Source organism: Erithacus rubecula (assembly GCF_903797595.1).
Source record: "Erithacus rubecula genome assembly, contig: SUPER_Z_unloc_6, whole genome shotgun sequence".
Lineage (NCBI taxonomy): Eukaryota > Metazoa > Chordata > Aves > Passeriformes > Muscicapidae > Erithacus > Erithacus rubecula.
In genome coordinates, this window is record NW_027635650.1 from 808,940 (window position 1) to 836,686 (window position 27,747).

At 34.3% G+C, this 27,747-nt stretch overlaps 1 protein-coding gene across 1 annotated transcript in view; it reads right to left on the bottom strand.

Annotated features, from left to right (window-relative positions):
- Positions 1-2,360: 2,360 nt before the first annotated feature.
- SHOC1 (shortage in chiasmata 1) overlaps positions 2,361-27,747 on the bottom strand; it is a 47,958-nt gene continuing 22,571 nt past the window's right edge. Inside the window, exons 7-22 of the mRNA XM_079331637.1 lie at positions 26,507-26,632; positions 24,917-25,093; positions 22,261-22,368; positions 20,752-20,939; positions 16,209-16,281; positions 14,729-14,798; positions 13,977-14,161; positions 13,392-13,497; positions 11,645-11,756; positions 10,575-10,696; positions 9,567-9,660; positions 8,383-8,514; positions 6,960-7,109; positions 5,728-5,899; positions 4,951-5,508; positions 2,361-2,556 (exon numbers count right to left, since the gene is read on the bottom strand). Coding sequence (XP_079187763.1) covers positions 2,456-2,556; positions 4,951-5,508; positions 5,728-5,899; positions 6,960-7,109; positions 8,383-8,514; positions 9,567-9,660; positions 10,575-10,696; positions 11,645-11,756; positions 13,392-13,497; positions 13,977-14,161; positions 14,729-14,798; positions 16,209-16,281; positions 20,752-20,939; positions 22,261-22,368; positions 24,917-25,093; positions 26,507-26,632 — 2,474 coding nt within the window. The 3' untranslated portion in view covers positions 2,361-2,455. The remainder of the gene's footprint in view (positions 2,557-4,950; positions 5,509-5,727; positions 5,900-6,959; positions 7,110-8,382; positions 8,515-9,566; positions 9,661-10,574; positions 10,697-11,644; positions 11,757-13,391; positions 13,498-13,976; positions 14,162-14,728; positions 14,799-16,208; positions 16,282-20,751; positions 20,940-22,260; positions 22,369-24,916; positions 25,094-26,506; positions 26,633-27,747) is intronic.

A 27,747-nucleotide genomic window follows, 5' to 3' on the forward strand; every position in this document is an offset into this window, starting at 1 on the left:
GGAGGAGTGACAGCAATGCTACCTCTGCCCTCCCAGGGCATGTTCTGTGAGACAAACTGAGTGTCAGAACAAGCATCACATTTTGCCACTTCTGCTTCAATGTATGATGTACAGTGAGGTGGACAGCTATGGGCAGCATTTCAGCTTCCCTTATCAAAAACCATCCAAAAAGGCTGTCAAAGGACAGAAGCCTTCAATGCTATCTGATAGCAGCAGGGCATACAGGATAGCCACAGTAAAGAAGATTAAGTGCACACATTTATATGCTCAGTGCCTCACATGAGCCACAAGCCCCCTTTTCTCACTGTCATCTCTCCCAGCTGATTAGCAAGGCTCTTCTCTAACTGCCTCCTGCCTGGTCACTAAAATGTTTATAAACTGGTTCCAGGAATGGAGTATCCCTACTTGCTGATGTAACACTGGAGATTAGATTTTGTACTTTGCCTTTTTGTCTAAGAATTAGTTGCTTCCTAATTTATAGTAATAGGTAATTTGGTAGGGTGGGGGGAGGGGGGAGTGGGGATGAGCATGACTGTAGTTCAGCAGTAGTATTAAACAGACAAAAGAAGGGGAAGAATGTAATGTTTTAAAAAATTGTCAGTGTTTCTGTATCTGTGAGATTGAGATTTGTCATCAACAAATACAGTAACAAACATTTCGTTATTGCAAGCCTTTTCCCTTATTTTCCACCATATTACCAGTAATTTTACTGTACACTGACATTTTTTCTACCTAGCACAAACTTAGCATAGACAGCATTTGGATTTATTTATTTAATGTCAACAATATGCCTTTGTTTTCAAAGTTATCTACACATTACCTATACATTTTCACAACTGTTCATGTGGAAATTCTGGTGTCAGCCTTTGCCTGTTGAAGAGAACATAAATACATAGCTTGGCACTGGCAGCTGTAATTTTCTCAGACTGTGGTCATCTGTGACTGAGACTTTGTAGAGCTGTACTTTAAAAAAAGCAGATTCCTGGTTCTGGAAATTTGGGAGGTAGTTCTGAACAATGTAACCCAAGATGCAAAAGAAGTAGAATGGTTAGGTCCAGGTGACCATAAAAATGGGCCATGGGTAGTAAGAAAATTGCAACTTATATTTCAGTCTTTCTCTTATTCTAGGAAAGAGTGACTTGTTCGCAATTTTACTAGAAATCTTCTTATGTTACCACTTGTGAAAGACATTTTCTCAAATCTTGCAAACAGTCAGTGTACAAATATTTCAGGGATATTACTGTGAACTAAAATTACAGTCAGTGCTGTCATAGCTTTTAAGAATTCAGGCAAAAACCAACAGTTTGTTTTTTCTGAGAGGCCAAATCTTTCTTCCCTAGGTGCTGGTTTCATTTACTCAAATAGCAAATATGTGTTTAATGAAGGTTTAATGTCAAATAAGTATTTAAGTGGAAGCATAAACCTTAAACTTGGTGGCTTTTAATTACTACTTCCCTGCTTCACCCCACCTTTCTGTTACTGCATCAAACATAAAAAGATTAGTGAGTTTAAAACCTGAATCATCACAGCTGAAGGCCACTGAACAGAGAGACATTCTGGAGCTGGCTGGCATGCCTATGCAAACCGTTGATGCATTCCTGGAGCAGAACGGAGTTACTGTCTGCCATTGCTCTCACACATATTTCCAGTTTTTTTGCCAAATCTTTTGATGGAAAGTGAGGGTTTGGGTACTTTTCTATCCTGTTCTTTATATTATGACTGAGATAGATTTTTTTTTTTAATTGAATCTTTTACCTCTTCTAGTTGTAACCTGTAATATCTGCCAATACACTGCAGAAGGCTGAGAAATGTGGATGCCAACAAACAGCCTCCAGCAGGTTATGCAGAATGAGGCTTACCACTTAGTTCCCTGAATAAAATCGATGAGAATGCTAAATTTCAATGCAGTCTTCACACGTTATTCATGAAACAAAGAGCTTTTTCCTAGACTGATTATGATTAAAAGGAACTCAGGAACTTATCACATTGTTCCTGAAGGAGCTGTGAAGAAGAGAAGTAGAACGAAGCCCAGGGGACAGCTACAAAAAGTCACAGCTCTAACTGCAAGAAATCTCTAATACTTTGAGATTCTGGCAGATCTAGCCCATATTTACATTTGAAAAGCAGCAGGCTCAGGGAGCAAAAACAGGTGTCCTGAAAACTCAGAGTGAGCCTCGACATCTGTTTCTTTACATTAATATATATTCTTTTATATAAAGAGTGATAAAGTACCTCTATATCACCCACGACAACAGAGAAGCAGTAATTATCCAGCTTCAAGAAACTAGTTTGTTTATCAACTTTTTAAACACACACAAAGGAATCCTGAGCTAGGAAGAATTTCCAAATCCTTATTTACTTCTAAAAACTAACAACAATAATTTATTTATTTCCCTTTAAAGGGTTCAAGAATGAAAACCAAAAAAAGTATGTAATACACAAAACCCCATTCTGTTCAAAAGAATTTAAGACGTGTTTGTCCATCTCTTCTTCCAGGGACTCTTTCATATGTCAATCTCCTTTTTTTGAACTTCTGTACTTCTGGAAATCCTGAATCTGAAAAAATAAGTGGGAAAAAGAAAAACTGTGATACCAAATACAACATGTATGCAGACTTAAGACAAACTGTGTGTGTTTCTCAGAAGCAGTGACAGATTTTGGCTTTAACTGGTAAGAAAAGTATCAACTGTCATAAAATAAAATGTGTACAGATTAATATTTGCTGCTTCTTACTGCTACTGACCTGTTTTATGCTTATTGTCCTGTAATAAGTATATGGGACCTTATACAAAAATAAATAAATCAACTTAATTGCAATACTTCAGAAAATATTTAATGTTTATTTCTACTTCATTAATACTACACTTAGAACTATTCTATAATTGTTGAAATTCAGTTCTTTATAACGGGACATAGTCATGTTTCTAAGTTGTTTTAAAAAGCTACTTACATCCCTAAGATTCAAGTGCTTTTACAATAACATATTTGAGAAGTTGCTTATTCAAAAAAAAGTTACTATGAGGAAATTATATTTAGTCTTTATAAAAAGTATTGTCAGAAAATGCTAAAACTGATCTAAGGATCTGATCTGTTCCAGTGGAAATACCGGCTTGGCATGATGTCATGAATTATCCGTGATTTAATGAGACCTTGAGCCAACACCTGAAGAAATCCTTGGGATTTGTTCCCAGTGTGTCTTTTTAAATTGACTCTCTACATATTTCTTAAATTTTTGCTCTCAGAGGCTTTTACTGCGTTAAGGTGAAGTTAGGTTGGCTGGTTGGGGTTTTTTTGTGTGTTAGTTTGGTTTTTAAATTTTTTTGGGGCAGGGTTGTATTAGCATGCAAAACTATTTAGTATACTTGGTTTTCCCCTGGTAAGTGTATCATAAAGTAGAATAAGTCTGTTCTTCCAAAATCTAAACCAAAAATCACTTTTCCTTGTTTTGATTTGATTCACATTCAAATATACTTTTGTCCTATTGGGCAAGAGTAATACAGAAAGTTTATCAATTGGAGATAACAGTGTTTTCTGAATACTGTAAAATGTGGTACCAGGAGAATCTGCCATGATCTCTACTGAAATACACCATATACAGAATTTTATACTATCACTGCCAGCTACAGATTACTGGAACATTTGTTACCTAGTCAGTAATACTGCAGGTTTCAATTTTAATTCCAAAGAAGCAAAATGTCTGTTCAGTTTCTGTATGAACATTTACATTTACATAGGCTGAAAATTAAAAGAAATTAACCATACCTAATCAACTTTTTCTCTCTTTACCTCCATAATTACACTAAGCAGTCAATGAAAGAGTGATTTAAATTAGTTACTTAGGCTTTCATGAATGAGTATGATCTGATAGTGAAAGCATTTTAATGCTGTGCTGATCTTGTACCACCAAGAGATTTAATGACAGCCAGCAACAGACAAATCATAAATTAAGTCATCTGTACTATGTATTAGGCACTTTTAAAAACAGATTTAAAGTTGCATTTAAAAAAAAAGTCTCATCTCACCTACAGGGAAACAGAAGAATTTTTAAAAATACTACAATAAATGATATATAGCAATATATAGCCTGACAGGGACTTTCCTAGTTGCAAGACTCCATGGATACATATTGTCATATTATGGCTTATTAAAAAAGGTTTCAAACCTATTTGATGGTATAAACCAGGGATAAGAAAACTACAAAAAAAGAGAAGCATAATATTTTGCATAAGGACTATTCACACTTTCAGGGTAAACAAAATTCTGAAGTACACATCATATCATCTTTTTGAAAATATAAACTTCGCAAAGATTTCAAGTGGAGAGTTTACCCCTGGAGATACTAGCTAAAAAACTACTCCAAGAATAAGGAATTATATGGAACAAACTTTGAAAATTTTCAGTGTTGTTCTTACTCCGTTAGTGCCAAAATAAAAATACAGCTATAAGTAGAATCTGAATTTCACTCTTAGGATTTACTGAATCTCCTTTTTTTCCTATAGAGAAGACAGTCTTTTTTTCACCCTTGTCCAAATGTGTGTTTATAAAACAATCTTCCCCAAATTTAGTAACTTTTAAATTAATTCTGGCATGTTCATTATCTATGTTTTAGGCACTATTAAAGAGAAAAGAAGCTTAATCTTACAGTATTGAAGAACTGATTTTCAGTACTTACCAGGGAAAAATAATGGCATTAACACAATACTAATTCATTTGGTTTGGCTTTTTTTTTAAATACCCCAAGACATCTTGGGGCTCAAAACAAAAACTGTAAGGAACCTTTTATCACAGAAGAAATACATATGCATGAAAGTTTTAGCTAAAGGAGCATGCAATTGTTGGGCTGAATTTGATTTAACAACTATTGAAATAAAAGATAAAATAAAGACTTATAGAACTTTGCAGCTGAGTAACAAAAAGAATTTCAGCAAAATCTGCTTACTTTGGACTTACCTGTTTTGATTTTTTCTTTTGTCCATAAAAATGGATGCCTTTGTTTTCTCTTTCCTTTAGATGCTCCACCTATTTGGTTAGAATTCAGATTTTGAAGCTCATCCGTATCATTAAAGAAATCAGAGAGAAAACCATCATGAGCAAATGCATTACATGGGCCTGGGGATGAAGAATCATTCCACAGGGGCTGGTGATTCTGAATTTCTGGGCTTTTAAATGTTGTGTCTCTCAATTCTTCTAGAAAGCTTTTAGAGCTCTCCTGAGGTGCAGAGTCACTCAAAGTTGAAAAGAAATCCTCTTTTTCATAGTCTTTGGAAGTGTGATCAGAGCTATCAAGCATCCTAAAAGGCTGTCTTTGAATAGGGAGAGAATTTTTAACTTCTAGATGAGAAAAATCTTCAGAGTCCTTTGATACAGCAAAGAATTCTGGCTTCTTCCTTGTAACTACATCCGATGAGCATGCTTTCTTTTGCATACAACTTGGAAGATCAGACTTAACAAAACCCTTATAGCGATTCAGTGGAGGAATCAGGGCTTCGGAATTCCTAAGACATTTTCCTGGCAGAGAAAAATTTGAACCATTTTGTTTGGAGAATGAAAGGTGAGCTTATTTTTTACATTTTACAGAAAACCAAAATGTCATTGAGCATTGTGATTGCAGTCTGTCTCATCAGAATAAGTGACTTTACCATGATTAGAAGATAAAGATTGCAATACATTCAGATTTTTCACTTGATTTCAAAGGAGACACATTTTCCTATTAATTCAAAGTATTACCTGTGCTGGTTTGTGCCTTATCAAGCAGCTCTAAAATCTGAAAATTTTGTTTATCATCAAAATGCAATGTGTTGAAGTTATTCTGGTTTTCTGGGTGTGATGCACCTTTCACTGTTTTTTCTAGAGGAGCAGCAGTATTTAGGTTGTATGAAGATACCACATCACTGAAATGCTGAATCAATAAAGAAGGTATTTGTCAGGAAAGTTTATGGTACGTGTCTATACTGCCAACTACAAAAAGTTAAATCAGTTGCTAAGATTCTAAGATGTATAAATTTTTGTTTACTGGAACAAAAAAAAAAGACTTAAAAAAGGAGGAGAGACATATACAGTACACATGGAACCATCTGTCTTAAATCTATAAACAGATTAAGTAATAGTCTCTGTCTTGAAACATAGGAAGAGCAATATCTTAATGCAGTTTGTTTTCTTTCATTACTTCAAGATGTAGGATGCAGTGTCTGTAATGGATTAGCACCTATCATGGCATCATAGAGGAATTTACCTGAGCTTCTTCTGTCAATAAAGATGGCTTTACACACATACAGTTAAAGCAACAGTTTGCACAATTTCACACTCAGTGCCCAAATACCTGTTCACTTGCTCCTTCACTTTTACAGAATGCTTCACCTTAAATGAATGGTATCCTCAACCATTTTCTTGAATCATAAAAAATGTGTATTTTTTATTGAATTGGATGACTATATTCAGTCTATAATTTTCCCTGACTTGACCCAACTGGAACAGTAGGAACACATAATTCTTCATCTCTAGGGCTCTGTCAAACACTTAGTACTATGAATGGTAAGTGGTGGGTTTACTAACGAAAGGGAGGGAGGCAGGCAGGCCAGCAGGAAGGAAGGAGGGAAGGAAGTCCTGGAAATACTTGATTGGAAAACACATTTTACATTAGAAATACACAAAAGCTTGCACACTGATACAATACTCAATATTGTGAAGCTTGAGGAGGAAGTTGAGTATTTTTCCAGGTAAGGAATGCTCTCAGTATCTTCCCACAAACAAAATGGTGACAATAAAATCTGCTGAAAATCAGTAGACCCAACATGTTGGGTATGAATGATATGCTAAAACCTGTAATTAGTTATTAAATTACACCAGCAAATGCACATGTAGCATGAAATTAAAAAAAAAAAAAAAAAACCACAGCGGAACAACCACATATTAAAACAGAGCAAAAAAATTATCTAATACATAAAGTAATTTGGGCCAACCTTTAACACTTTTTTTGGAACCTCTGGCAAAAGTTCCTGAAGTTGATCAAAGCTTGCAAGAAATAACTTGTTCAGTGAAGATCCCTTCTTTAACATAAACTGAGCAACCAAAGGATTGACACATGGAAAAGTAAGCAGGCATTTCTCTGTCTGGAAATGGAAATTATTTTGTTAGATTGAGATTTGACAAACTTTTATCCTTTTTTTTTTACTTTGTTACTACAAAATCTCTTACTGAATAAGTTATAGAATATATCAGAAAGATTTCAAACAGTGCACTTTATAGTCCAACAAAAAACTTTTTTAAATACAGATGCAATATAGTATCATTTCTGAAAAAGAGTAAGTTCTGTACAATCATTTGACAGAAATCAAGTCTAAAGATGTTTATTTTCTAAAGGTTAAAAGCAGTGAATAACTTGATTTTAAAATGCCTGACCAGATTTACTATTATTTCTCCATTTTAAAGTGTATTATCTAGATCAATATCAACTGACAAAACTGGTTCTGTTTTACAAAAGCTGTACTTGTTAAAGGCAATGAAACAAGTGATAAAAGCAGGAGTTGCCAAGGGAAGGATTAATGTCACAAACAGGGCAGCAAGTTGAGAGTAGCTTGTTATCAGTGTCAGCTTCCTGTTCCTGACTTTCATAAAACTCTGACCTATTGCCATTTTTTACCAGTATCCTTAACCTCTAAATTGGAAAACCTATAATCCAATATGCCCTTTGTGAAAGGCCAGGCCAATACCTGCTTTATACTGCTTCTGAATTCTCAAAAGCCAAAAACAATCTCAGCTTTACAAGAGCCCAAACCTGTCACATAAAATAAACAAATCCATACCTTTTATTACAATACAAGTTTACATTTACCTTACTATACAAGTTAAAGGATATAATATATTTGATGGTGATTTATGGGTCAGTTCCAGTATTTACTGGAATGAATTAAACAAATAACCACATGAGTTAAAAAAGTTTTTACCATCTCTTTCTAAAGCAAGTTGGCAAGCAGTGCCATTGACTTCAGCAATGGATCAACACTGCTGAATTTGTGTATGTTTATCTTTCATGATTTGGTAATTTTTTAAACCTAGAGCCTAGAACTGTAGAATTGAACAAACTGGCAGGTAGATGTAGTGGATAAACTTCCCTACACGTTGTGAAAGCACAGGTAAAGTCCAAGTTGCCTCTAAAAGCTGCTGAAAAGAATAATAGAAAAAAAAAAGATATATATTATACATATATATCTGTGCATACATACTAGAAATATGTTTGCACATATATCTGCATATATATATACATATACATAATAATGCTTATTTTAATAATATATTTTAAGAGAAATACAAGAAAAAAGCCTAAAACTTTAAGAATTTTAGAAACTGGAAGAAAACTGTAATTTCATGGGAAGAGAACCAAACCTCAGATGGCAAGACAGAAAGCCAGGATTTGTCCAGCCACTCATCAGGACTGATATTAGATGCTATCAAAATGTTGTCAGCAATCTGACGAATTATCAGTGCTGTCTCTTCAATCCCTGGAGTAAGAACTACCTAAAAGTGATATATAATATTCTTGGTTAAAACTTACTCTAAGGAGTGTCTCAATTTGCTACAGAAGTTGAGGTGAAAACTAAAGATCACCCTGAACAAATAAACTAAATAACTGAATAACTGCTGAATAATTAAACCTAACCCACGTTTATAATACAGAAAACCTCCAACCTTTGACCACTAGCCTGTCTGCACATTGCACTTCTTATTTAAGCAAATCCTATGTAGGTGAAATTAATTCATTTATCCTATAGGTCTTTTATATGTGATTAAGTTTCTGTGTATAACATGAGTTCTTAATAAAACAGGTAATTGTGAAATGCCCATTATAATTTAAGAAGATATGGAAAACTTTGAAGCTATAATTTCTAAACAAATTACACTGCTGAGTACATGAAATTAAAAAAGCTTAGTCTTCTCTTTGTCCTCGTAACTTTCATTTGATCAGGTAAATTTTATACAAATTTTAATATGCAGATAATAATGAGTTTCATAAAGATCTGCACTCAACACTGGCAGCAAGTAAGTGAAAAGAAGTGCCTGAAACGATATCACTCCATTCAAAAATGTAAATTACCAACAATTTGGTAAGTTGAATTAAACTTCTGCCCCATTTTTAAATGCTAATTATTATAGATACTAAAACAGATTTTCTAGATTCTAGATTTCCTGATTTTTAAAGGAAGAAGGTAATTTATCTTGTTACATTAAAAAAAGAAAACTAGCTGACAGCAAATTATTTCTTTTTTTCTTCTGCCACATCAGCTACGTACTATTGATCTTAAACTTCAAATTAAGACATAAGCAAGATTAATGTATATTCTAATAATTTAATCTCATCTTGACTCTTAGTCATAAAGATTTCAACTACTATTTGAATCTGATTCAGCTTGTATTGCAGTCAAGCCAGTCTTTTCACTGACTAGCAGCACTGAATTAAGATCCTCTCTTATTTCAGTAATTTTAAGCTATTTTATATTTTTGATGTAGAAGGCATACTTGAGCTTTTTAGAAATATCCTATCATAAAGATTAATACAGAAAAAAAATTACCTTCACTTCAAAGTCTTCTGACTTCTGTGTAAGTTCAATTAGAGTGGCATAAATTAAGACAAGGTTAAGCAGAGTATTTCCCTTAAGACTGTACCTGTAAAACAGTTTCACTGAATCATTACTATTTAATATGCACATGTAATAATCTCAAACAATTTGTTACATCTCTTAATAAATATCTGTTTCATTTCCTGGAATTCAGAATGCTGGTACAGTTTGAGCATTAATATCTGTGGGAAGAGAACTAGAATACATTAAAGGACAGGCTACTGGAGGATGAACTGTTAAGGAAAGAAAGCAGTCAGTTTACAGAAAAGCAAGTCTGGTCCGAAGCAAAAGGTGTGGAAAAAGGTCAGTCACTGGAGACACTGGAGAAAAAAAAACAGAGAGGAAATTAGCACTCTCTTTTGGAAAAAAAAAATCAAAAGAGGTAATAAAGTAATGTTTATGCACTATGTCAACAATAGGTGTGCTTCCATAGCAAAAGGAGAACTGCTGATGCATTGGAACAACACTTGAAGAATGTTACCCTGTTGCAAATTATATACAGTGGTATTTACACAGTAATTCATAACCATGCATTTCTAGGAGTTATTTTACTTCAAACAAATATAAGAATAGTTCCGTTATTTCATATCCTTAGAGTTGTGAAATTTCCAGAGCTGTTGATTCGAAATACATGTTAGTATTGCCTTCACTGTCATTTTATAATAACCATTTCTTTATCATTTATGTACAACTAAAAATAGCCTCACAAATAAAAAAAACAACTTTTCTAATATTTTGGCTACAATTTCACAGAGTTTTTCAGTAGGAGCATGACAACACTGTAACTTATTGAAAAACTCAAAGCACACTAGAAATATGAGCTTACAATATTTGTATTGTTCTTAGAGAAATGTATTCCTACAGAGAAGTTCAAAGATAAACAAGTATCAACTTGTTTTAATAAGCACTTTCTTTAGTGATAAAAAATACCAGGATAACAAAAATAATTTAATAACTTACTCTAAACTCAGTCTTTCTCTGGAATAGAAAATAATCCAACAGCACACATATTGGAGTGATAATGCCATCAGTCTCGATATTACAGTGTCACAGGAGTCCTCACAATTTAGTTCTTCCATACTCTACAATGGAATTTTAATAAAGAGTAGAAACTAAATAAATACATTACTATGACTGTCCCAAGCTTATAATGAGTATCAATATAATATGCAGAAACTAGATCAAACATAAATACAGCTAAATAATGTAAGATTAAGGGCACATATGGGACTTGGGGGAAGTAGCTTGTATTCCCAACTCTTTATTTTCTCTGAACTTCAAAAGGCTGATTCACAGCTTTATGCCTCTTCTTCCTTCCCCTAAAAAGAAACACTGTCACTATCTTTTTACACTGTCCTAAAAATTTTTCATGAACTTTATTAATGCAAAATATTGCTATAAACTTCTGAAGTACTTACTTGGCCTATACAAATCATACCATACCTACACTAACTATATAAAGTACAAACCACTAATTGCAGTAGCTTGTAGGAATGTCTATGTTGTACTCCTAATATTAACTGATTATTTTATTATATATCTATCTTTCAGAAGCAGTTCCTCTGCCTGTAATCTGTCTTGCTGTATACCAGAATTTAAGTAGTAAAGCTACTGCTTAAACTATTATTTTTTATTAAAAGCAGGACAAATTCTTCTATAGACTAATTCAGACAACCATTTGAAATTGGAGGAATTAATATGCACAGTGGTAAGAGAACAGAGCCACAAATACATTTAATTGGTTGTTACAGCATTTCTATATAAAACCCTATTTTCAAGTATTCATCCTTTAACTACATTCCATATAATCAAATCACAGGTCAAATGTTATTTCAGCTAAGAGACTAAGAAAATTTTAAAGCAGTCAAACTGGCACAGACAGAATTGTAGGGTAAATGATTTGTGATGTAAAACAATGAATGAATTAAATATGATTATGGGGAAGAAAAGGTATGTCAGAAGTGTGAAGATGTGGCTCAGAAGTGACCAGACACATAACAGAACTTGGACATAGTCATTTCATTTTATACCTGCAAAAAGATAGCAGTACATTCATCTATTGTCAACACAACATATCGATCTGTACTTCCAAAAAGCCTTAAGGAGTAACTACTGCTTCTTTCAACAAAGGCAATGCTGTACCTGAAGAAGTAAAATTATTTCATTAAAATTCAGACGTAAAATAATACTATATTCTTAAAGGAAATTGATAACATACATCCCTTAATAAAGTTTTTTGACTTAAAACAGTCTTGATCTTTCTCAAATGCTCAGTTCACTTTAAGACACACTTGAACAATACATATCAATGTAGCAGTGATTTGGTGAAATTAAATTATATTGCTAACTGCATTAAGTAGGATCTTGGCAACCAGACCTTGAGTTTACAAAAAAAAAAAAAAAAAAAAAAAAAAAAAAAAAAAAAAAAAAAAGAGGTAATATAGAAACTAAGATAGATACTTAGAAACTTTTCTGACTAAACATATTGCATTTCTTTTTCACCTTTCATGATCATGCAGCACAGGGAAAAGTAAACTCCCTGACTGCCATTGATATGATCCTAAAATTTTCGAGTGATCAGAACTGCTAGCAGCACAGGCTTGTGTTTTACCTGGGAACACAAGAGACCTAAACCTGAATCTGCTAGCACTGTACTCTAGAAACTTGTATAGAGAGTGTATTCAAACATTTTTTTTGCAAGTAAACTCTTACCTTTTCTGAAATTGTATAGCTCTTTGCTCACCTATTTAACTCCTTCATCAGTGCTAAAAGGAGCTAGTGAAAAAGCAACAAAACATTGTCCCCAGCTATTTGGCTTATGCCCAGGCTTAACAAAGGACTCGAACAAGTCAGAGTTTAAAAGCATGTCAGATTATATGTTCAAATTTTAAAAGTCAAAGACATCTATTTTTTCCCCTACTGAACTGTAATTAGACACAGACCAAAAATGGCTCCACAGCTGGAGGATCAAGGATATAGCCAGGATTAAAACTGGCATGTCTGTCCTGCAACATGGTGTCTGTATTTCTGTCACTGAGAGATATTGCTGCTCTGGTCCCTATTTTTTTGTTTCTTCCTTTTTTTTTTTTTACTTTCCCCTCATGATATAAAAGGCTGCTTTGCCAAGTATTTATTACTGTGAAAGCAAAATTCAAAAAAACTACGTCAAAGTAATAATAAAGAAGCACAATGATTTACAGCCCTAGCAGTTTTCATACAGGTTATATAGTATCAAAAATTAAGTGAATAGTGGAGCTGAATTTAATGAATAAATTAGCCTTTGTTTTAAACTTAGTCTTTCCTAAACACTGTGATGCATCAGAAAATAAAATGTTTTACTATTGTCCAGTTTAAGTATTTAGCATAGCTTCAGTAGATAAAAAAACAACTAAAAAATCTCAAAGATATTTTTATGAAGAATTAAATACAAAGTTGTCCAAGGATCAAAAAGCACTAAAGAAAAGAAAAATCTGTTAACATTACAATTTTCAAGAAAAGTAGACAATTAAAAATTGTTCTGACTAAAAGATACCAGCTACAATTAAAAAAATTGGCCACTTTCATTGTGGTTGGCATGTTCATGAATCTTTAGTACTAATTTATCAACTTCAACAGAAAAAAAAATATTCTTGTCTCTTAAGACACTAACAGTGTAATTGCAGAAATGTACCTCACAGCCATGCAGATGGCTAATAAATGGTAGAGTAGAACAACATACATGTCCTGAGAATCTGAAAATAGATAGTCCACATGATTAAATAGGTTATTTTCACTCACTTGGATTCAAAAAGCTGAAGAACATCTGGTATATTAAGAAGACCTTCAGTTGCCAGAAATACATAAGGAATCTGTACTTCCAGAAGAAAGGAACCACCATGATTCCCTGAAATATTTTGTACATGTAAGATAACAGCTTAATAAGCAAAAAAACTAGGAATCATCAAATGGATATTCAAAATGCAGCTTTTATTAAAATCCAATAATACCTTTTTCCCCAAAATGAAACTCTTATGAATTCCTTTGAAATGATGCTTTAATTCTGATTTTTTTAGATCTAAAACATTCCCTTAGGATGAGGAAGGGTGGATACAGCTTGCAGAAGCTGTAAACAACTTATGAACTTGGCACAAGACTTTCATAAACCCAGATGTACTACTACATCCTGGTCAAAACAAAGCTTACACTCAAATAAAAACACCTTCTTTCTGCATAGATAACCCAGCTCTGTTTGTTGAGCTTTAGCCCTCATAATATATTACTCATTTCTCTTCCACAGGCATATGAATGTAGATTTTATGGAACCGGAAATATTTTCTTTTCATGTCAGTCTAACTGTTTATCACAATTCTGGAGAGCACTTACCCATTTGCATTGTTTCAGGGAGGTTGGTTTTAAAAGTCATGTAAGTAACATTCAGATTTTTGCACAGATTTTTCCAGCCAGAATTTTCAGAATAATCATATTCCACTACTAATGAGAAGTGTGTCCAAGGGAAGTCAGCTCCAATTTGCTGATTGTGTACAACAATGCAGGAATATTTATTAAGACTTAAAAAAAAAAAAAAAAAAAAAAAGTAAGTGCAGGTAGAATTACTCTCAGAACAAAATAATATCTGTTTTACTTTGACAAATTCTAACTGCTTAAAGTCTGTTTACAAAAATGTATTTATCTTTGCTGACTAAAGTTCCAACTCCTTCAAAAATTAATATAAAAATCAAAACCTGTACTCTTCCTCATACAATTATCTACCTGAAATATCATATTTTCCAGAAATGTCATAATTTGTAATTTCTTCTCCTATGCTCTTTTCCCACCATTTTCTAAAGCATGCAAAAATCATATTTTTCTACATATTTCTCTAAAAACGTTTTTCTAAACAGAGAAAACAACATAAAGAATGTGCAATTGTTTGTGCCCTAAAGTTCCTCTAAGCCTTACTAAACATTTTTCTAGAGTGGACAAAATTCTCAACTCTAAAAATGAAGCTGTAAGTTCATATCAGAAAACTTTACTCCAGACTGGAAAGCCCCACAGAAACAAGTTAAAGCTTCATTGATCTTAAGTCTTAGTCCTGATGAAAGAATTTGTTCTCAAGAATCACAAATTAAACTTACTTGCTTATGATCTCTTTACAATTTAAAGGGCTTCCTTTTTTCTCAGAATTCAAATCCACAGCTTTCAAACCTGCTTAAAAAAATTAAACAGTTGATTAAATAAATGAGCCTCCATGATTATGAATCAATGCATAACAGTAAGTAGCAAATGTGGAACAACACAGGTTATTAAAATTTTAAGTATTACATATTCTGTCTGGCTGAAATTCTATACAATTTCTGTTTGTATTATACTGTTGGATGTATGATTTAGAAACTTCCTTCTCAGAGCCCAAGGAAAAAGTAATATAAATAAGTTTAATGTCTCACAAATTCACAACACTTTTACCTTAAAATGAAAAATTAAAGGGTAATAGAAAAGGGAGCACATTTGCCCCTTCAAAAGTTAAATTTCTTTAAGTTTTACACATTTAAAATTTTAACTGGAAGACATATCTAAGAAGGAATATTGATACTAAACAAGTGCCTCTTTTCAAAAGTGTAATTAGATTGACCTGTGTTTGCGTCCAAGTCTTGAGATCTTAAAACAAATAAAATTCATTTCATTAAATATTATTATTAGTAAAAGCACTGTGAACATGCCTCCTCCTTTTCAAAACATTCTAAAAGACAAGGTTACCGCTTTTAAGAGCACAGGAAATCTAGCTTTATTTTTAAAGGCAAAAGAACAGTACAATATATGACATGTGATAAGGTTCAAGCAAGTAGGATTTATGAAAATGGATTTAAAAAACATAAAACAAATCAGTGACTTGTTCTAAACATAACTATAGGCTCAAATTATAATTTTCCTGAAACATGTTTATTTTACCAGCTGAATTTGCAGTGTTGAACAAACTTGTACTTGTGAAATTACTCACAGGTAAAATGTCAAAGTGATGAAAGTGCTGTTTGTATCAGTTAGAAGTGGGATATTGGACATAGTATATTTTTGCCTTGAGTTTTACAGATTGATACATCTTATGCTGACATATTTAACAAATTAGCAAACAAGATCAGCAACACAGAGCTAAAGGAAAATATGATCTGTACCTGACTATTCATTCAAGGCTTTATGCTGGGGAGTTTAGTCAAGACTTTCAAAACCTAACTGCTCTGAATACGCCTGCAAGGAAGAAAGCTTGTGACCAATGATCAGCTAAAAATAATAAGACAATCAGATCAAGATAACAGACACCAATATAATTAGGCAATGGGCTGTCCACAGCCTCCTTCATGTTCTGTTAAAAAAATCTTTGATTCAACAGATTTCTTGCAAAAGAAAACATTAAACCAGAACTCTAAAACGGGAGAAAATAAAATTAAAAGATGAAAAGGCTGATGGAAGAGTTATGAAATATTAAAAAGCGAGAAAAGTATCTAGAAATGCTCCTGATAAGAAGGGAGAAGCACCTGCACAAAGCATTCAAATAGGAATGTAGCAATCTACAGAATAACAGCCACTTTTTACTTCAAAAATACACATAAAATAATTATATACCTTCTATCCTAGACACTGAGTGAATGAAGGCAGCTTTTTCTCTTTCAGAGTCCATCCTTGTAATGATCAGTATCTGTATGAAGACAAGTAAAAGAAACTCTAGTAATGTTAAAACTTTTTCTTTCAGCCCACATACATCTTTCTTTCTTCTCTGCATAGAAAACGCAAGACTGAATAAATAGATGGCCAAACCAGAAACTTTGGAGTTTTCCATGATGACAGTCATAGAATATCTCAAGTTGGATGGGACCCATATGGATAGAGTCCAACTCCTTGCTTCTCACAGGACTACCAAAAACTAAACCATATGACTATGTCCAAGAACTTCTTGAATTTGGACAGGCTTGGAGCTTTAATCACTTATGCAGGAGTCTGTTCCAGGGAAGACCACCCTCTAAGTGAAGAATTTTTTGCCTAATATGCCCTGAACTTCCTCTGACACCGATTCATTCCAGTTGCTTGTATCCTATTACTAGTCATCAAAGAGAGGAGATCTGCATCTTCCCCTCTGCTCTTTGGCTTGAGGAAGGTGTAGGCTGTGATTGGGTCATCCCTCAGCCTTACCCACAAGGAACAACAAAAGTGACCTCAGCTGCCCCTCCTCTTACCCTTGAGGCCTTCTACTATCTTGGTCCCTCATCCTCTGGACAAAACAGCCAAGTTTGACATCCTCCTTATATTGTGTCACCCAGAGCTGCCCCCAGCACTGGAGGTGAGGCTGCCCCAGCTCAGAGCAGAGCAGGACAAACCGCTCCCTTGCCCGGCTGTGATGTTGTGCCTGATGCTTCCCAGGACACTCTTGGCTCTGCTGGCTGCAAGGGCACTGCTAACTCAACTTGCCAATGACCCAAACTTCTAGTCTCTTTCCACAGGGGTCCAGTCTCTTCTTTCCCAATTTGTATGTATAACCATGATGTCCCCATCCCAGATGGAGAATTTGGTCTCAGTATATTTCAAAAAGTTGGTGAGTGCTCAGCTCTCTAATTTGTAAGGTCTTTCTACCCTCAGGAGAGACCACTGCTTCTCCTAGTATCATCAGTAAAATCACCTAATGTATTTTTGATTCCTGTGTCCAGACAACTTATAAAAACATTTAAGAGGACTGTCCCTAAAACTGAGCTCTGGGGAACACCACTGGTCACTGGCCACCAGTCTGATGTAATTCCATTCACTCTAATTCTTTGAGCTCCATTCAACAATCAGCTGATTACCGAACCCACTGTTCTCAACTTGTCTTGCTCTGTGATGAGCAGCTCATATAGGATAGTTCATCCCTCTGTGAGAGACAGTATTAAGAGCTTTGATAAAATTAAAAAATCCACTCACTGGCTTCCCTTGGACAACTAGATGGGTCATTTTGTCATAAGTGGGAAATAGAAGGAAATTAAGCTGGTTAAGTAGAACTTTTCTCTTGTGAACCTGTGTCATGGCCAATGACTGCATTGTCTCTCAAGCACTTTTCAGTAACTCCCAGTATAAACTTTTCTATAATTTTAACAGGCACTGAAGTAGGATAGACAAGTGTGCAAATACCAGAGGCTTTCCTCCCTTGAAAACAGAAACATTTAACATCTTCCAATCAGCTTGGATCTCTCCAGACTCTCAAGACCATTGAAAAATAATGGAAAGAGTTCTCACAATGACATTTTTGAGCTCCTTCGGTATCCTGGGATGAACTGCACCGGGCTTCACATGTCTTTGCACATCCAGATGGAGCAGCAAGTCCCAAACAAGTTCAGAATTGGCTGGGAGTTTAACATTATCCTAGAGTCACAGTCATCTAACACTGGGCTCCAGGGATTGAAGACAGAGGCAAAAGAAGGCACTGGATGTCTGTCTCTGCTTTGTCTGCCTATTTGTGAGGTGACTAACCCTGTTGAGCAGCAGATCAATGTTGTCTCTGATTCCTATACTGCTCTTGACTTACTTTAAAAGGCCTTTTTTGTCATCCTCCACAGTATTGGCCAGCTTGAACTTCAATTGAGCTTTGGCCACATAAATTTTCTCACTACAGGAGTGAACAGCCTCTCTAAAGACCCTTCATGTCACTGTTCACAAGTGACTTTCAAAGTCCATATACACTCCATTTCCACCTAGATTCTAGAAAATCCCTGCTCAGGCATGCCAGGCTTCTGCCTTGCTTGCTTGGCTTTTAACTTGCTTAGAACTGTCTGCTCCTTTACGCAAAAATAATGCTATCTAAAGAGATTGTACCACATTATTACTGTTGTAATAGTGTAGTAGACTAGACAGATTTGTCACATTAGAAACATTATCCTTATGGAGACAAAACGGAAGCTGAAGATATCTAGAATTCAGCCTGCAAAGTACTTCTGTATCAGAGGGAGGTACTGGATGTAATGCTGAACTATTTAGAAAGATTTTCTGATCTGTAGATGAAGCCACAAAAGTGTTTCTGCCAGAGATCTGAGACTTTTTAAATATTGCTTAAGACAAAAATGTTGAAAAGGATTAGAATCTACCGAACAGACACAGTATTAACAAGAATCCCCACCAGCGAAGACATTTACCATGTCTATCATTTAAACTGATACAAACTAAGCACACGCTACACCAAATAAATGAAGAAGAATATGGACCTATACACATACACCATATTTTCTGACAGGATACTTTCTGAACTTTTATGCCATTGTATAGACTCTTCTTATGGTGTACAGAAGACAAGATTTTTAAGAAGTCATGTAGCATTGTCTGATTCTTAAGACCTACAGACATAAGATATTTGTATGTATAAATATTAAAAGCCTATTAAATCTTGTCAGAAATAAACTTTTGGTCAGATAGACAATCATAAGGCAGATTTCTATTTCCTTAAGTAGGTGCACAGAAGAGCACTCAAAAATCCACTGGCATCTTTATAAACAGTTTTGGACAATGGATTTAAAAATGTAGGCCTGCTTTTCCACACACAGTTCAGCAGCAGACTTATTACACGTTCACGTGAGCTAGATCAAATTTTTAGTTATTTGCTATCTATCTAATCATGAGGACAAAAGATAAGGAAACAAAGAGCAAATTTTTTTTTTCTAAATTAGCGGTAACTTCTTCCTTACAGATGAAATGTTCCATTACAATTCTGCATCAATAACGACCAATAAAAAGATTATGAGACTATCATATTTCACATCATGTTAACTGATATTGATATGATATGATAGAACAGTAAACAGTTTATTGAACTTGTACTTTTCATTAAACTGGAATACTTCTACCAAGTCTGACTCAGTAAAACCTGTCTCTGAAGGTCAGAAAACAATAAACAATAAGTAATTGTGAATAAAATCAGATATAGCATTATATTGCATGCATATCTCTGCATGACTAAGTCAAGCAAGCAAGTCAAAACTAAAAATTTTTAGCTATAGCTAAATTTTTTTGAAATTACAGCTAGCAGAGTTCAGAAATTATTACCGAGCTGACATCAATATGACATCAAGTTCTCATATGCCTCCTATTACAACATAATCCTAGTATCACAAAGCGTGTTGCTTTTAAAAAGACAAAAAGAATGCAAAATCATCTTAGTGTGTCTGTGACAGACAACAAGATAATCAGTGCTATTTTAATTTTGTTGCTTCATTTTAATGTTAAATTCTAAAAGGGTGTATATTAAGTTCTTATATTGTTATTCTCAGCAGAATTTAACCAAATATATTCAGAGCTTCCAGTGCAACTCTTAAATACAAGAACATTAAATCCATAGGAACTGAAGAATGGAAAGAAGCTAAAATAACCTTAAAGATCTTTTTTTGGCTGTGTTTAGGATCATAAATTCTATTCCAAACAGTTGGAACACTTTAAACACTATGCATTTCATTCTGTTTCCTAATGTGATCAGTATTCTGTAAAGAAATAATAAATATTCTGCAAAGGAAAGTGGTCATTTGCATTGTGTTGTATCACCCAAAATATTCACACATCCAGAAAAGAGAATCTTTGGATAATGTGAACTTCCTCCAAAACTCTCTCTTCCATGCCAAAGCTATCACTCACATATATTTGCTTCTTATATCAATCAAATACCAGGCAGTTGGCCAGATACACTGGCTACAGCAGAGGTTATCTGTGGATAATACCATCCACATGATCCTTGGCATATGTGTGCTCCAAGTTATTCCATATAGGTACACAGTCACGATTTGCTCTGTGATTGTCCCTGTGTCAGATGAGTGAGGCTTTCAAATAAAAGTTTGTGTTACAATTTTCAGTAATTGATGTGCTACAATATATTTACTGGGAAAACAAAACCACCTGCAGCAAGATAAATCCCTGGTAATGCTAAAACTCTTCTGCATGTTTTTTTCACGCATGCAACTAGGGAAGATTTGATCAAACAAAACCATGTACTGCTGTGACAGAGTTCTTAGAATTTACATTAGCCTTATTTAATAGATGCCATGAGGCAGATATTAAACTTTTTTTCATAAACAAACTCTTATTAAAACATAGCTTTGCAATTATTCATGTAATTTGGAAAAAATTTGTTTTTTAAGATGAATTGTTTACATTGTTTGTTAACCTTAATGTTGTGTTTCTCTCCATAACTTTTCATCCAATTTAACATTTCACACTGAAGTGCTGTTATTTTGGGATGTGTTTCATGCTTTTTCTGGCTGCTGTACTGTACAATCTTCAACTGCCTCCAGATATTGTTCAAACAGGATTCTAAAATGTTTTTATAGATATCCTTTGCCTTGGACAAATAACCTGTTAATAAAACAACAAAAAAGTAAATGAAGTGACAAAAGGTAATTGTCAAGCATTGTGTTCAATCTGCATATCAATTTAAAATCTACATGAAGGTATCTTGCACAAAAACAGATGAAATTTTAATGGCTCTCCAATATGGAAAGAGTATGTGACCACTAATTGGGCACAAAAATGGTATTTACAAAACTGCTGTACTTTATGCAATATCTGCTACAAATCTCCACATAGAATCATATAAATGGAATCCTAAAGCTGCAGATACTAGCAGCAACAGTCATATTTAACTAATCTGTATTGTTTACACAAAAGTAACAACTATCACCGTTGTCTAAAGCTTGTCTTGTGTGTTTACCACTCGCCATATTATCACAACTATTCTTGAACTCTGAATGATGCCTTCTATGTATAAATGGTGAACAAAGCTGGGGTTATTTGAAAATGCATAAAGAAAAAATACATCCAGTATAACTGCAGGATGAATCACACAGCACAACAACACAACCGTGCAGACTACAAGGCCTACTCAGTATCTCACTCAATTTTCTAAATTTTTTTTCAGATCCTTTTTACTTGCACAGTTTCCTGTGTGAGTTGCTGCTGAGGTTTGGAAACACAGGTGCTTTTGTAATTCTGAAATATCATCTAGGAGTGTGAGTGCTTCTGCTATAATAAAGAGAGGAGGAAGAACTGCTCATTTTTCTTCTTCCCATCCTTCTTCATTTTTTATAGTAATGATAAAAAGAATCCTACTTAGGATTCTACTTATGTATTCATTCTGCATTCTTCTTCCTACTCTTTTATTGTTAAAAGTATTTAAGGAAATACAAAAAAAAAATTCCCTACAGTTCAGTTTATGGCAGTTGTCTTACATTTTACATCAATTTTAAGGAAACACCATCCATTAAGGAATAGTTCAGACTGAAGGTAGATGCTCTGAAGCAACTTTATCTCCTATAAAGACAGAGGGAGTCTGACTTCCCTAAGGCATTCATAAACACTGACTTCAACTTCTTGTAGATCTATTCTGATATAGGTATCTGGAAATTCAAAATGCACAACAACTTGACAGGTTCAGCATTACCATTTCAGGCATTAAACTGGGTTAACAAATTGTCACATTCCAAATTTGACTAAGACATATAATATATGTGGAAGTTCTTAACAAATCCATGATCTAACACAAACAGTAGTTTATTAGTCATGAATTAAGCATATACCCTGATGGCAAAGAGTCACAGCTACAAATATGAGGGATGGTCTACAGAACAACACAAAGCTTTGAGTTTCTGGGTATCATTATTCAGTACTGTAAACAAACCTAGAGCTGTATCCAAGCCACACGTTAGTAGCAGATCTCGAACTGTCACCAGCAGGTGTACCAGAGCAGCGTGTCTGAACAGCATGATCTCCTTCTCATCTATTTTACCTTTGCAAATAGAAGACAGAGGTGTGGTCTACATAAAACTTCACAACTCACATTACATATATATGTGTGTGCATATATATATTTATATAAATGCATGCATATATGTGTGTGTGTGTATATATATATGTAGTCAGTCTAAAAGATCCTTTTTTCATTAAACACACTTAAACATGATAACCTTCAAAGGTTAACCTTGTGATCTGGTGGTCTGGCCAAATAGTTTATGATATAGCATAACATTTCTCAGGTCATCTGACCCAGAGCAAGTGGCATAAAAGCCATTGTTTTTTAAAGGTTTGTACAGATAGATGGTGCTTGCTGGAGAAGGAAGTAACAGGTCCCCTGGGCACATCATTAAAATCACATTGCTTACTGATTTTAGTGTGGCAATTTTCTGCACCTAATTAACATCTCATTATGAGAATCTTTACCTTCAAGAAGGTAAATTTGAATGACATTTGCTTCTTCTTAGCCCCCACATACACTAAACAAATCTATGGACTTTCTATTCTGTACTGTGTATCCATTTTGAACATATATTATAGGACTTGATTTAACAGGAAGGAATTTCTAGTCTGAAGACAGGAGGCATTTTTGGGAATTGCACACAGGTAATTATCACAAACCAGAAATTTTTGAAAACTCAACTAGAGAATAAGTGTATTTAATAATTAAAGACATACTTTAGGATGCTAAAAAAGGCTGAGGAAGATATTAAAGAATAAATTACTACAGCTGAAGGTGCATTCTAGGAGGAAAACAGTAGCTAGTTCCATGTAATGGGATTAAAATAACTGTAATTCAAAACAGCAAGCAAGGGACTTGGGAAGGAAAAACCAACTTAAGGACACAGAATACAGAAGGATTTAGCTGGAACAGCATGAAAGACAAAGATCTTGCAACTATTCACCACCAAAAGATAGAAAGTTAATGTTCAGCTCTGTTAATAAAGGACCATATCCAGCTCTTTACATCAATCACCATAAAAACTCAGTGAGGGATATAGGTAATTCAGAAACAAAGTAACAGTAAGAAATCATTATAGGATGAAAGACTGGAGCACTTGGCAATATTTGATGCACAAAAGACCAGCATAGGAACAGTAATCCTCTAGCAGATCTCTACCATCACAGTAAGTGATTGTTTGCTGTGTTCACTCAGGGATTAAGGAGCAAATACATCAGAATACTCTGAAGTAAAGTGGAATAAGATTAGATATTGTAAAACTATTTAAAACCAGGAAGGGAATAAAAGAAGTATGTTGCCTGGGAGATTTTTGTATCTCCAATAGAGACAGAGAAATATTCATTAAGAATGAACTGGATATTTTCTGTCTTGTTTCCGTGGAACTTCTAGCAAGAAAGTTTTTACTTCCTTCTGTTGCTTTAGCTGGGGAGAAATGCAATTTCTATAGCTTGTTAACTGCATCTCAGAAGATGTAAGTTTCCTCAAATCAATCTTTAATTGAAATGCAGACTCATATATTTTTTTCCTAGCTTCAGAGAAGCAGTAGTGATTCCCTGTATACTTTTCTCACTGAAGTTTTCCCTTCTGTGATTCACTGATATAGATATAGATATCATGTTTGTCCCTTATGTTTGTGAAGATGGTGCTTGCTTTTTTGTAACCTCCTTCACTTTAAGAGAACGCCGCTGCTGACAATTTTAATGTGGTAATTCTATAGATCACAGGCTTTCATTCTGCAAGGTCAACTACAGTTTTTTGTTTGCCTTCTCTCTCATTTGTGGTCTCATGGTCACTAGTGTTTTCTTTGAGAAAAACTACAATTGGCACAGAAAGTAATGAAGTTAAAGAATGAGATAGCAAGAGTTTATAGCATAATTTGTGACATAATATAGAAACTTGGCAGGTAGCAGACAGCCTACTAGGTTACCCCTGCAAGTAACTATGGGCTGTACAACACAAAGAATAATACAAAATACAAAGTAACTTTCTAAATGTTCCTCAAACCAGCCTCTATTTTGTTATGAAGTTTTCCTGACTCTCTCTACACTCAAAAAGTCTTTGTAAGGGGTCACTAACTTCGATGACTTTTCTTGAAATTTTTCTGGTTTTATAGGGCTTTCATATACCACACAGGAGAAAAATGAAGTCAGAAAGAAACCAAATTATTATGTATTTTTTCGTCCTCATTTCTAATATGGACACAGTATTTGGCATCACGCAGGTATGATAAAATACAGCTAGTGAAAGAAAAGAATCAACAAAACCATGCAAACTCCTTTCAATCCAGCATGAAAAAATATTAAACATTGTTTGCTATAGAAACATTTCTGAAGCATACATAAAATCTTTTAAATTTAAATCCAATTAAAATAATTTTGTATTGCAATATTGAGGTTAAATCAATGTAATGTTGAACAATGAGGAGACATTTTCAAAATAAAAGAGGAAATCACCTGTTGTAACTCTATAAAATAAACTGTTAAAAGATTTAGCATTAGTTAATAAAACAGTTTGAATTTTGTGTCACCAATTAAATCAGTATTAGTTTCAAAGAAGAAAATAAGTTTTTTAAAAGACTTACCTTGTTTAAAATTATCACATACCACTTTCTCTTGCTGTTTTAAAAAAAATCTTGTGTGATCAAATTTAATACTGTCAAAGCTCCAAGTAACAGAAGCAAGTACACCCAGATGTATCAAATCTTTTAGTACAGGAATGGCTACTTCTTCCAAGAGGCAGTATGCCTGGCACTGGCTTTCTGGATAAGACAATGAACAAAACATAATAATGAAGTTTGGTTTCACATAGCACTACTGGACACAAATATTCAAAAGACCTAGCAAAACAACTTTATCTTGTTCAAGAAAGCTACAACATTACTGGGAAAAAGTTACTTGCCACAGAGCCTCCTGAAGGATAGCAATCACCTGATCCTCACAGCAGGTAACCACACTGTTCCATGCATTTCATAATATGATCAAATCCCCTGAGAAGAAGTTAGTATTTCTACTCCTGTGACTCACATTGATTGTTCTACTATTCAACTGATCTACAGCAGCCTGCTTCTACATCATAGTAATTTTCAAAATGCTAATTTTTTTTTTTGACTGCAGAAATGCTTTAGTTTTTCTCCTAAGTTGCATTAAAGGAATTTTGCTCCAAAATGTTTTAGGGAAAAAAAATATAAAAAATAAGCTTAAAGATATGATTCCCATCTCAGGTGAGAACAGACAAAAAGACTGCTCCACTCTTTCATGGGTTCTGTGACAGAAAATCCTATTAAGAACACAGCTGGAATGAATGCACTTCCACAGAAAACCAAACTAATCTGTGCTGCGCCTATGACTTCCTAGGGCTGGGTATTTTTAATTTCAGGCTGTATAATAGCTTGGATAAATATGTTCTAGGTTCTCCTCTAACATTTCTACTGCATGAGGAAAGTGTTGTCAGTTATGTTCTTTGATACAATGCCTCATACAACAGGCTGAGTTCAAGGGGTAAGGCCCAGTCATGTATGAGCTAAATCCACAGTTGATTTCTACTGTGTTAAAGACCTTTTCTACCAAAATGACTACTGATTTCTTCCATCCATTTCTCATTTACTCAGACAAAAATGTGCAGAATAATAAATGGAAGGACTGGCATCGAGAGAGTCCATGCCTGCTAATTTTGAACTCAAAGTCTGAGTTACTCTTTTTACCTTGCATGCAGTTGGCTCTAGTCTTAAGATGAAGCTCCATAGCCTGTTCTCACCTCTGTGCCAAAATAAAGATCCCTCTACTTGCAATACTTTCAGCAACAAAGAGACTAAGTCTAATAATTTCTGTTTGTCTGAGCAATACCATTTAGTATAAAATTGTGTTGCAAAACGATATAGAATAATTCAATAACTAAGATCATTGAGTTCAATTGTTAACCCAGTACCAACATGTTCACCACTAAACCATGTCCCCAGCTACCAAATGGTCAGATTTTTTAACACTTCCAGGGATGGTAAGTCCACCACTACCTTGGGAAGCCACTGCTGACCAATGCCTGACTACTCCTCCAATGACAAAGTTTTTCCTAATATCCAATCTAAACCTCATCTGGTGCAGCTTGATGCCTTTTCCTCTGGTCCTGTCACTTGTTAGCTGGGAAAAGGTAAAGCAGTTCCAAAACCAGTGTATACCTGATGGTTGAATATTGACAGTGATAATGTCTTTATTCTCTTGGGTTTTTTTCTCTGTTATTACAGTCTCACAAAAAGAATCATCCTCTTTGTGAAAATGCGTAAGCTGTTCTTCATGCTGTACCACTAAATAATGAAACAACAAGTGAATATTTAGCTATAAATATCACAAAAGCAGCTCAATAAGAAAACTGTTATATAAATAATTCTATGTGCAAAAATACTTTCAAATTAAGTTGCTTCTGTGACACATACATTTTCTCATAATTAATTCTTTATTGTTTTCATATTATACTTACACAGTACAAAAATCCACAAGACACAAAAACAGATTAGGCCCTGCCTGCCTACACAGCCCAGGAAGTCAGGCACCACCAGATTGCTCTTCCAAAGGGCAGAAATACAGAGCTGGGAAAATTAAGGAGCTGGTTCTATTGCTCTATAATACAGATCCATAGGAAACTTAATATGCCTTTATATGGAGAAAAAACATACACAATAGAAAAGCTGGTGCTGACCATGAGGAGCTCAAACTATAAAAAATACATCAGTAAGTGTAAGTAGAAAAGGTTAGCCATGAAGAAAGAACACAGAAGTTACAAATAGGGAAAAAAAAAATTGCATATTGAAAATCGTTTTTCTCCTATCTTCTAGTTGTTAATATTTCTAAGTGGCATTCCCTTCTTCCTGATACCTAATGATGCATGAGCTGCAACTTCTGGCCACAGAGTTTCTTTTATATATTTATTTCTGACCATTTTTCTGTGAGAGGTTTTCTTAATTAATAAAAATATTCTTCTAAATATTATTGATTTTTCTACTTAAGAATGCCACTTTCCTCAGAAAACAAAGTAACAATATAGAGACAGAAGGAAAAGAAAAACTGAATTTTTATTAAACTTAACTTAGATAACTTCACTTATTTTGAAAAGATATCTGGGGTTCAAAATTGGATCACTGAATTGTTTCTACTACTTCTCTTTTGTATATTTTCTAAACGTTACATATGATATCTTTAAAAAAATAAATCAAACAATGCAGAGGCCTACAAGCACTGCTAGCCTTTCTCATTTTCAGATAGAGTTAGAATGACCCTTGATAAAAACTTTTCTTCATTGAGAAAGGATGTAGTGATTTGCATCATTTCTACATTGATGCAGTTTATCACAGATCCCCGTATTTTAATGGGTTCTCTATATATCACGTGTAACTGATCTGCAACACTGGGGTACACAGATCCT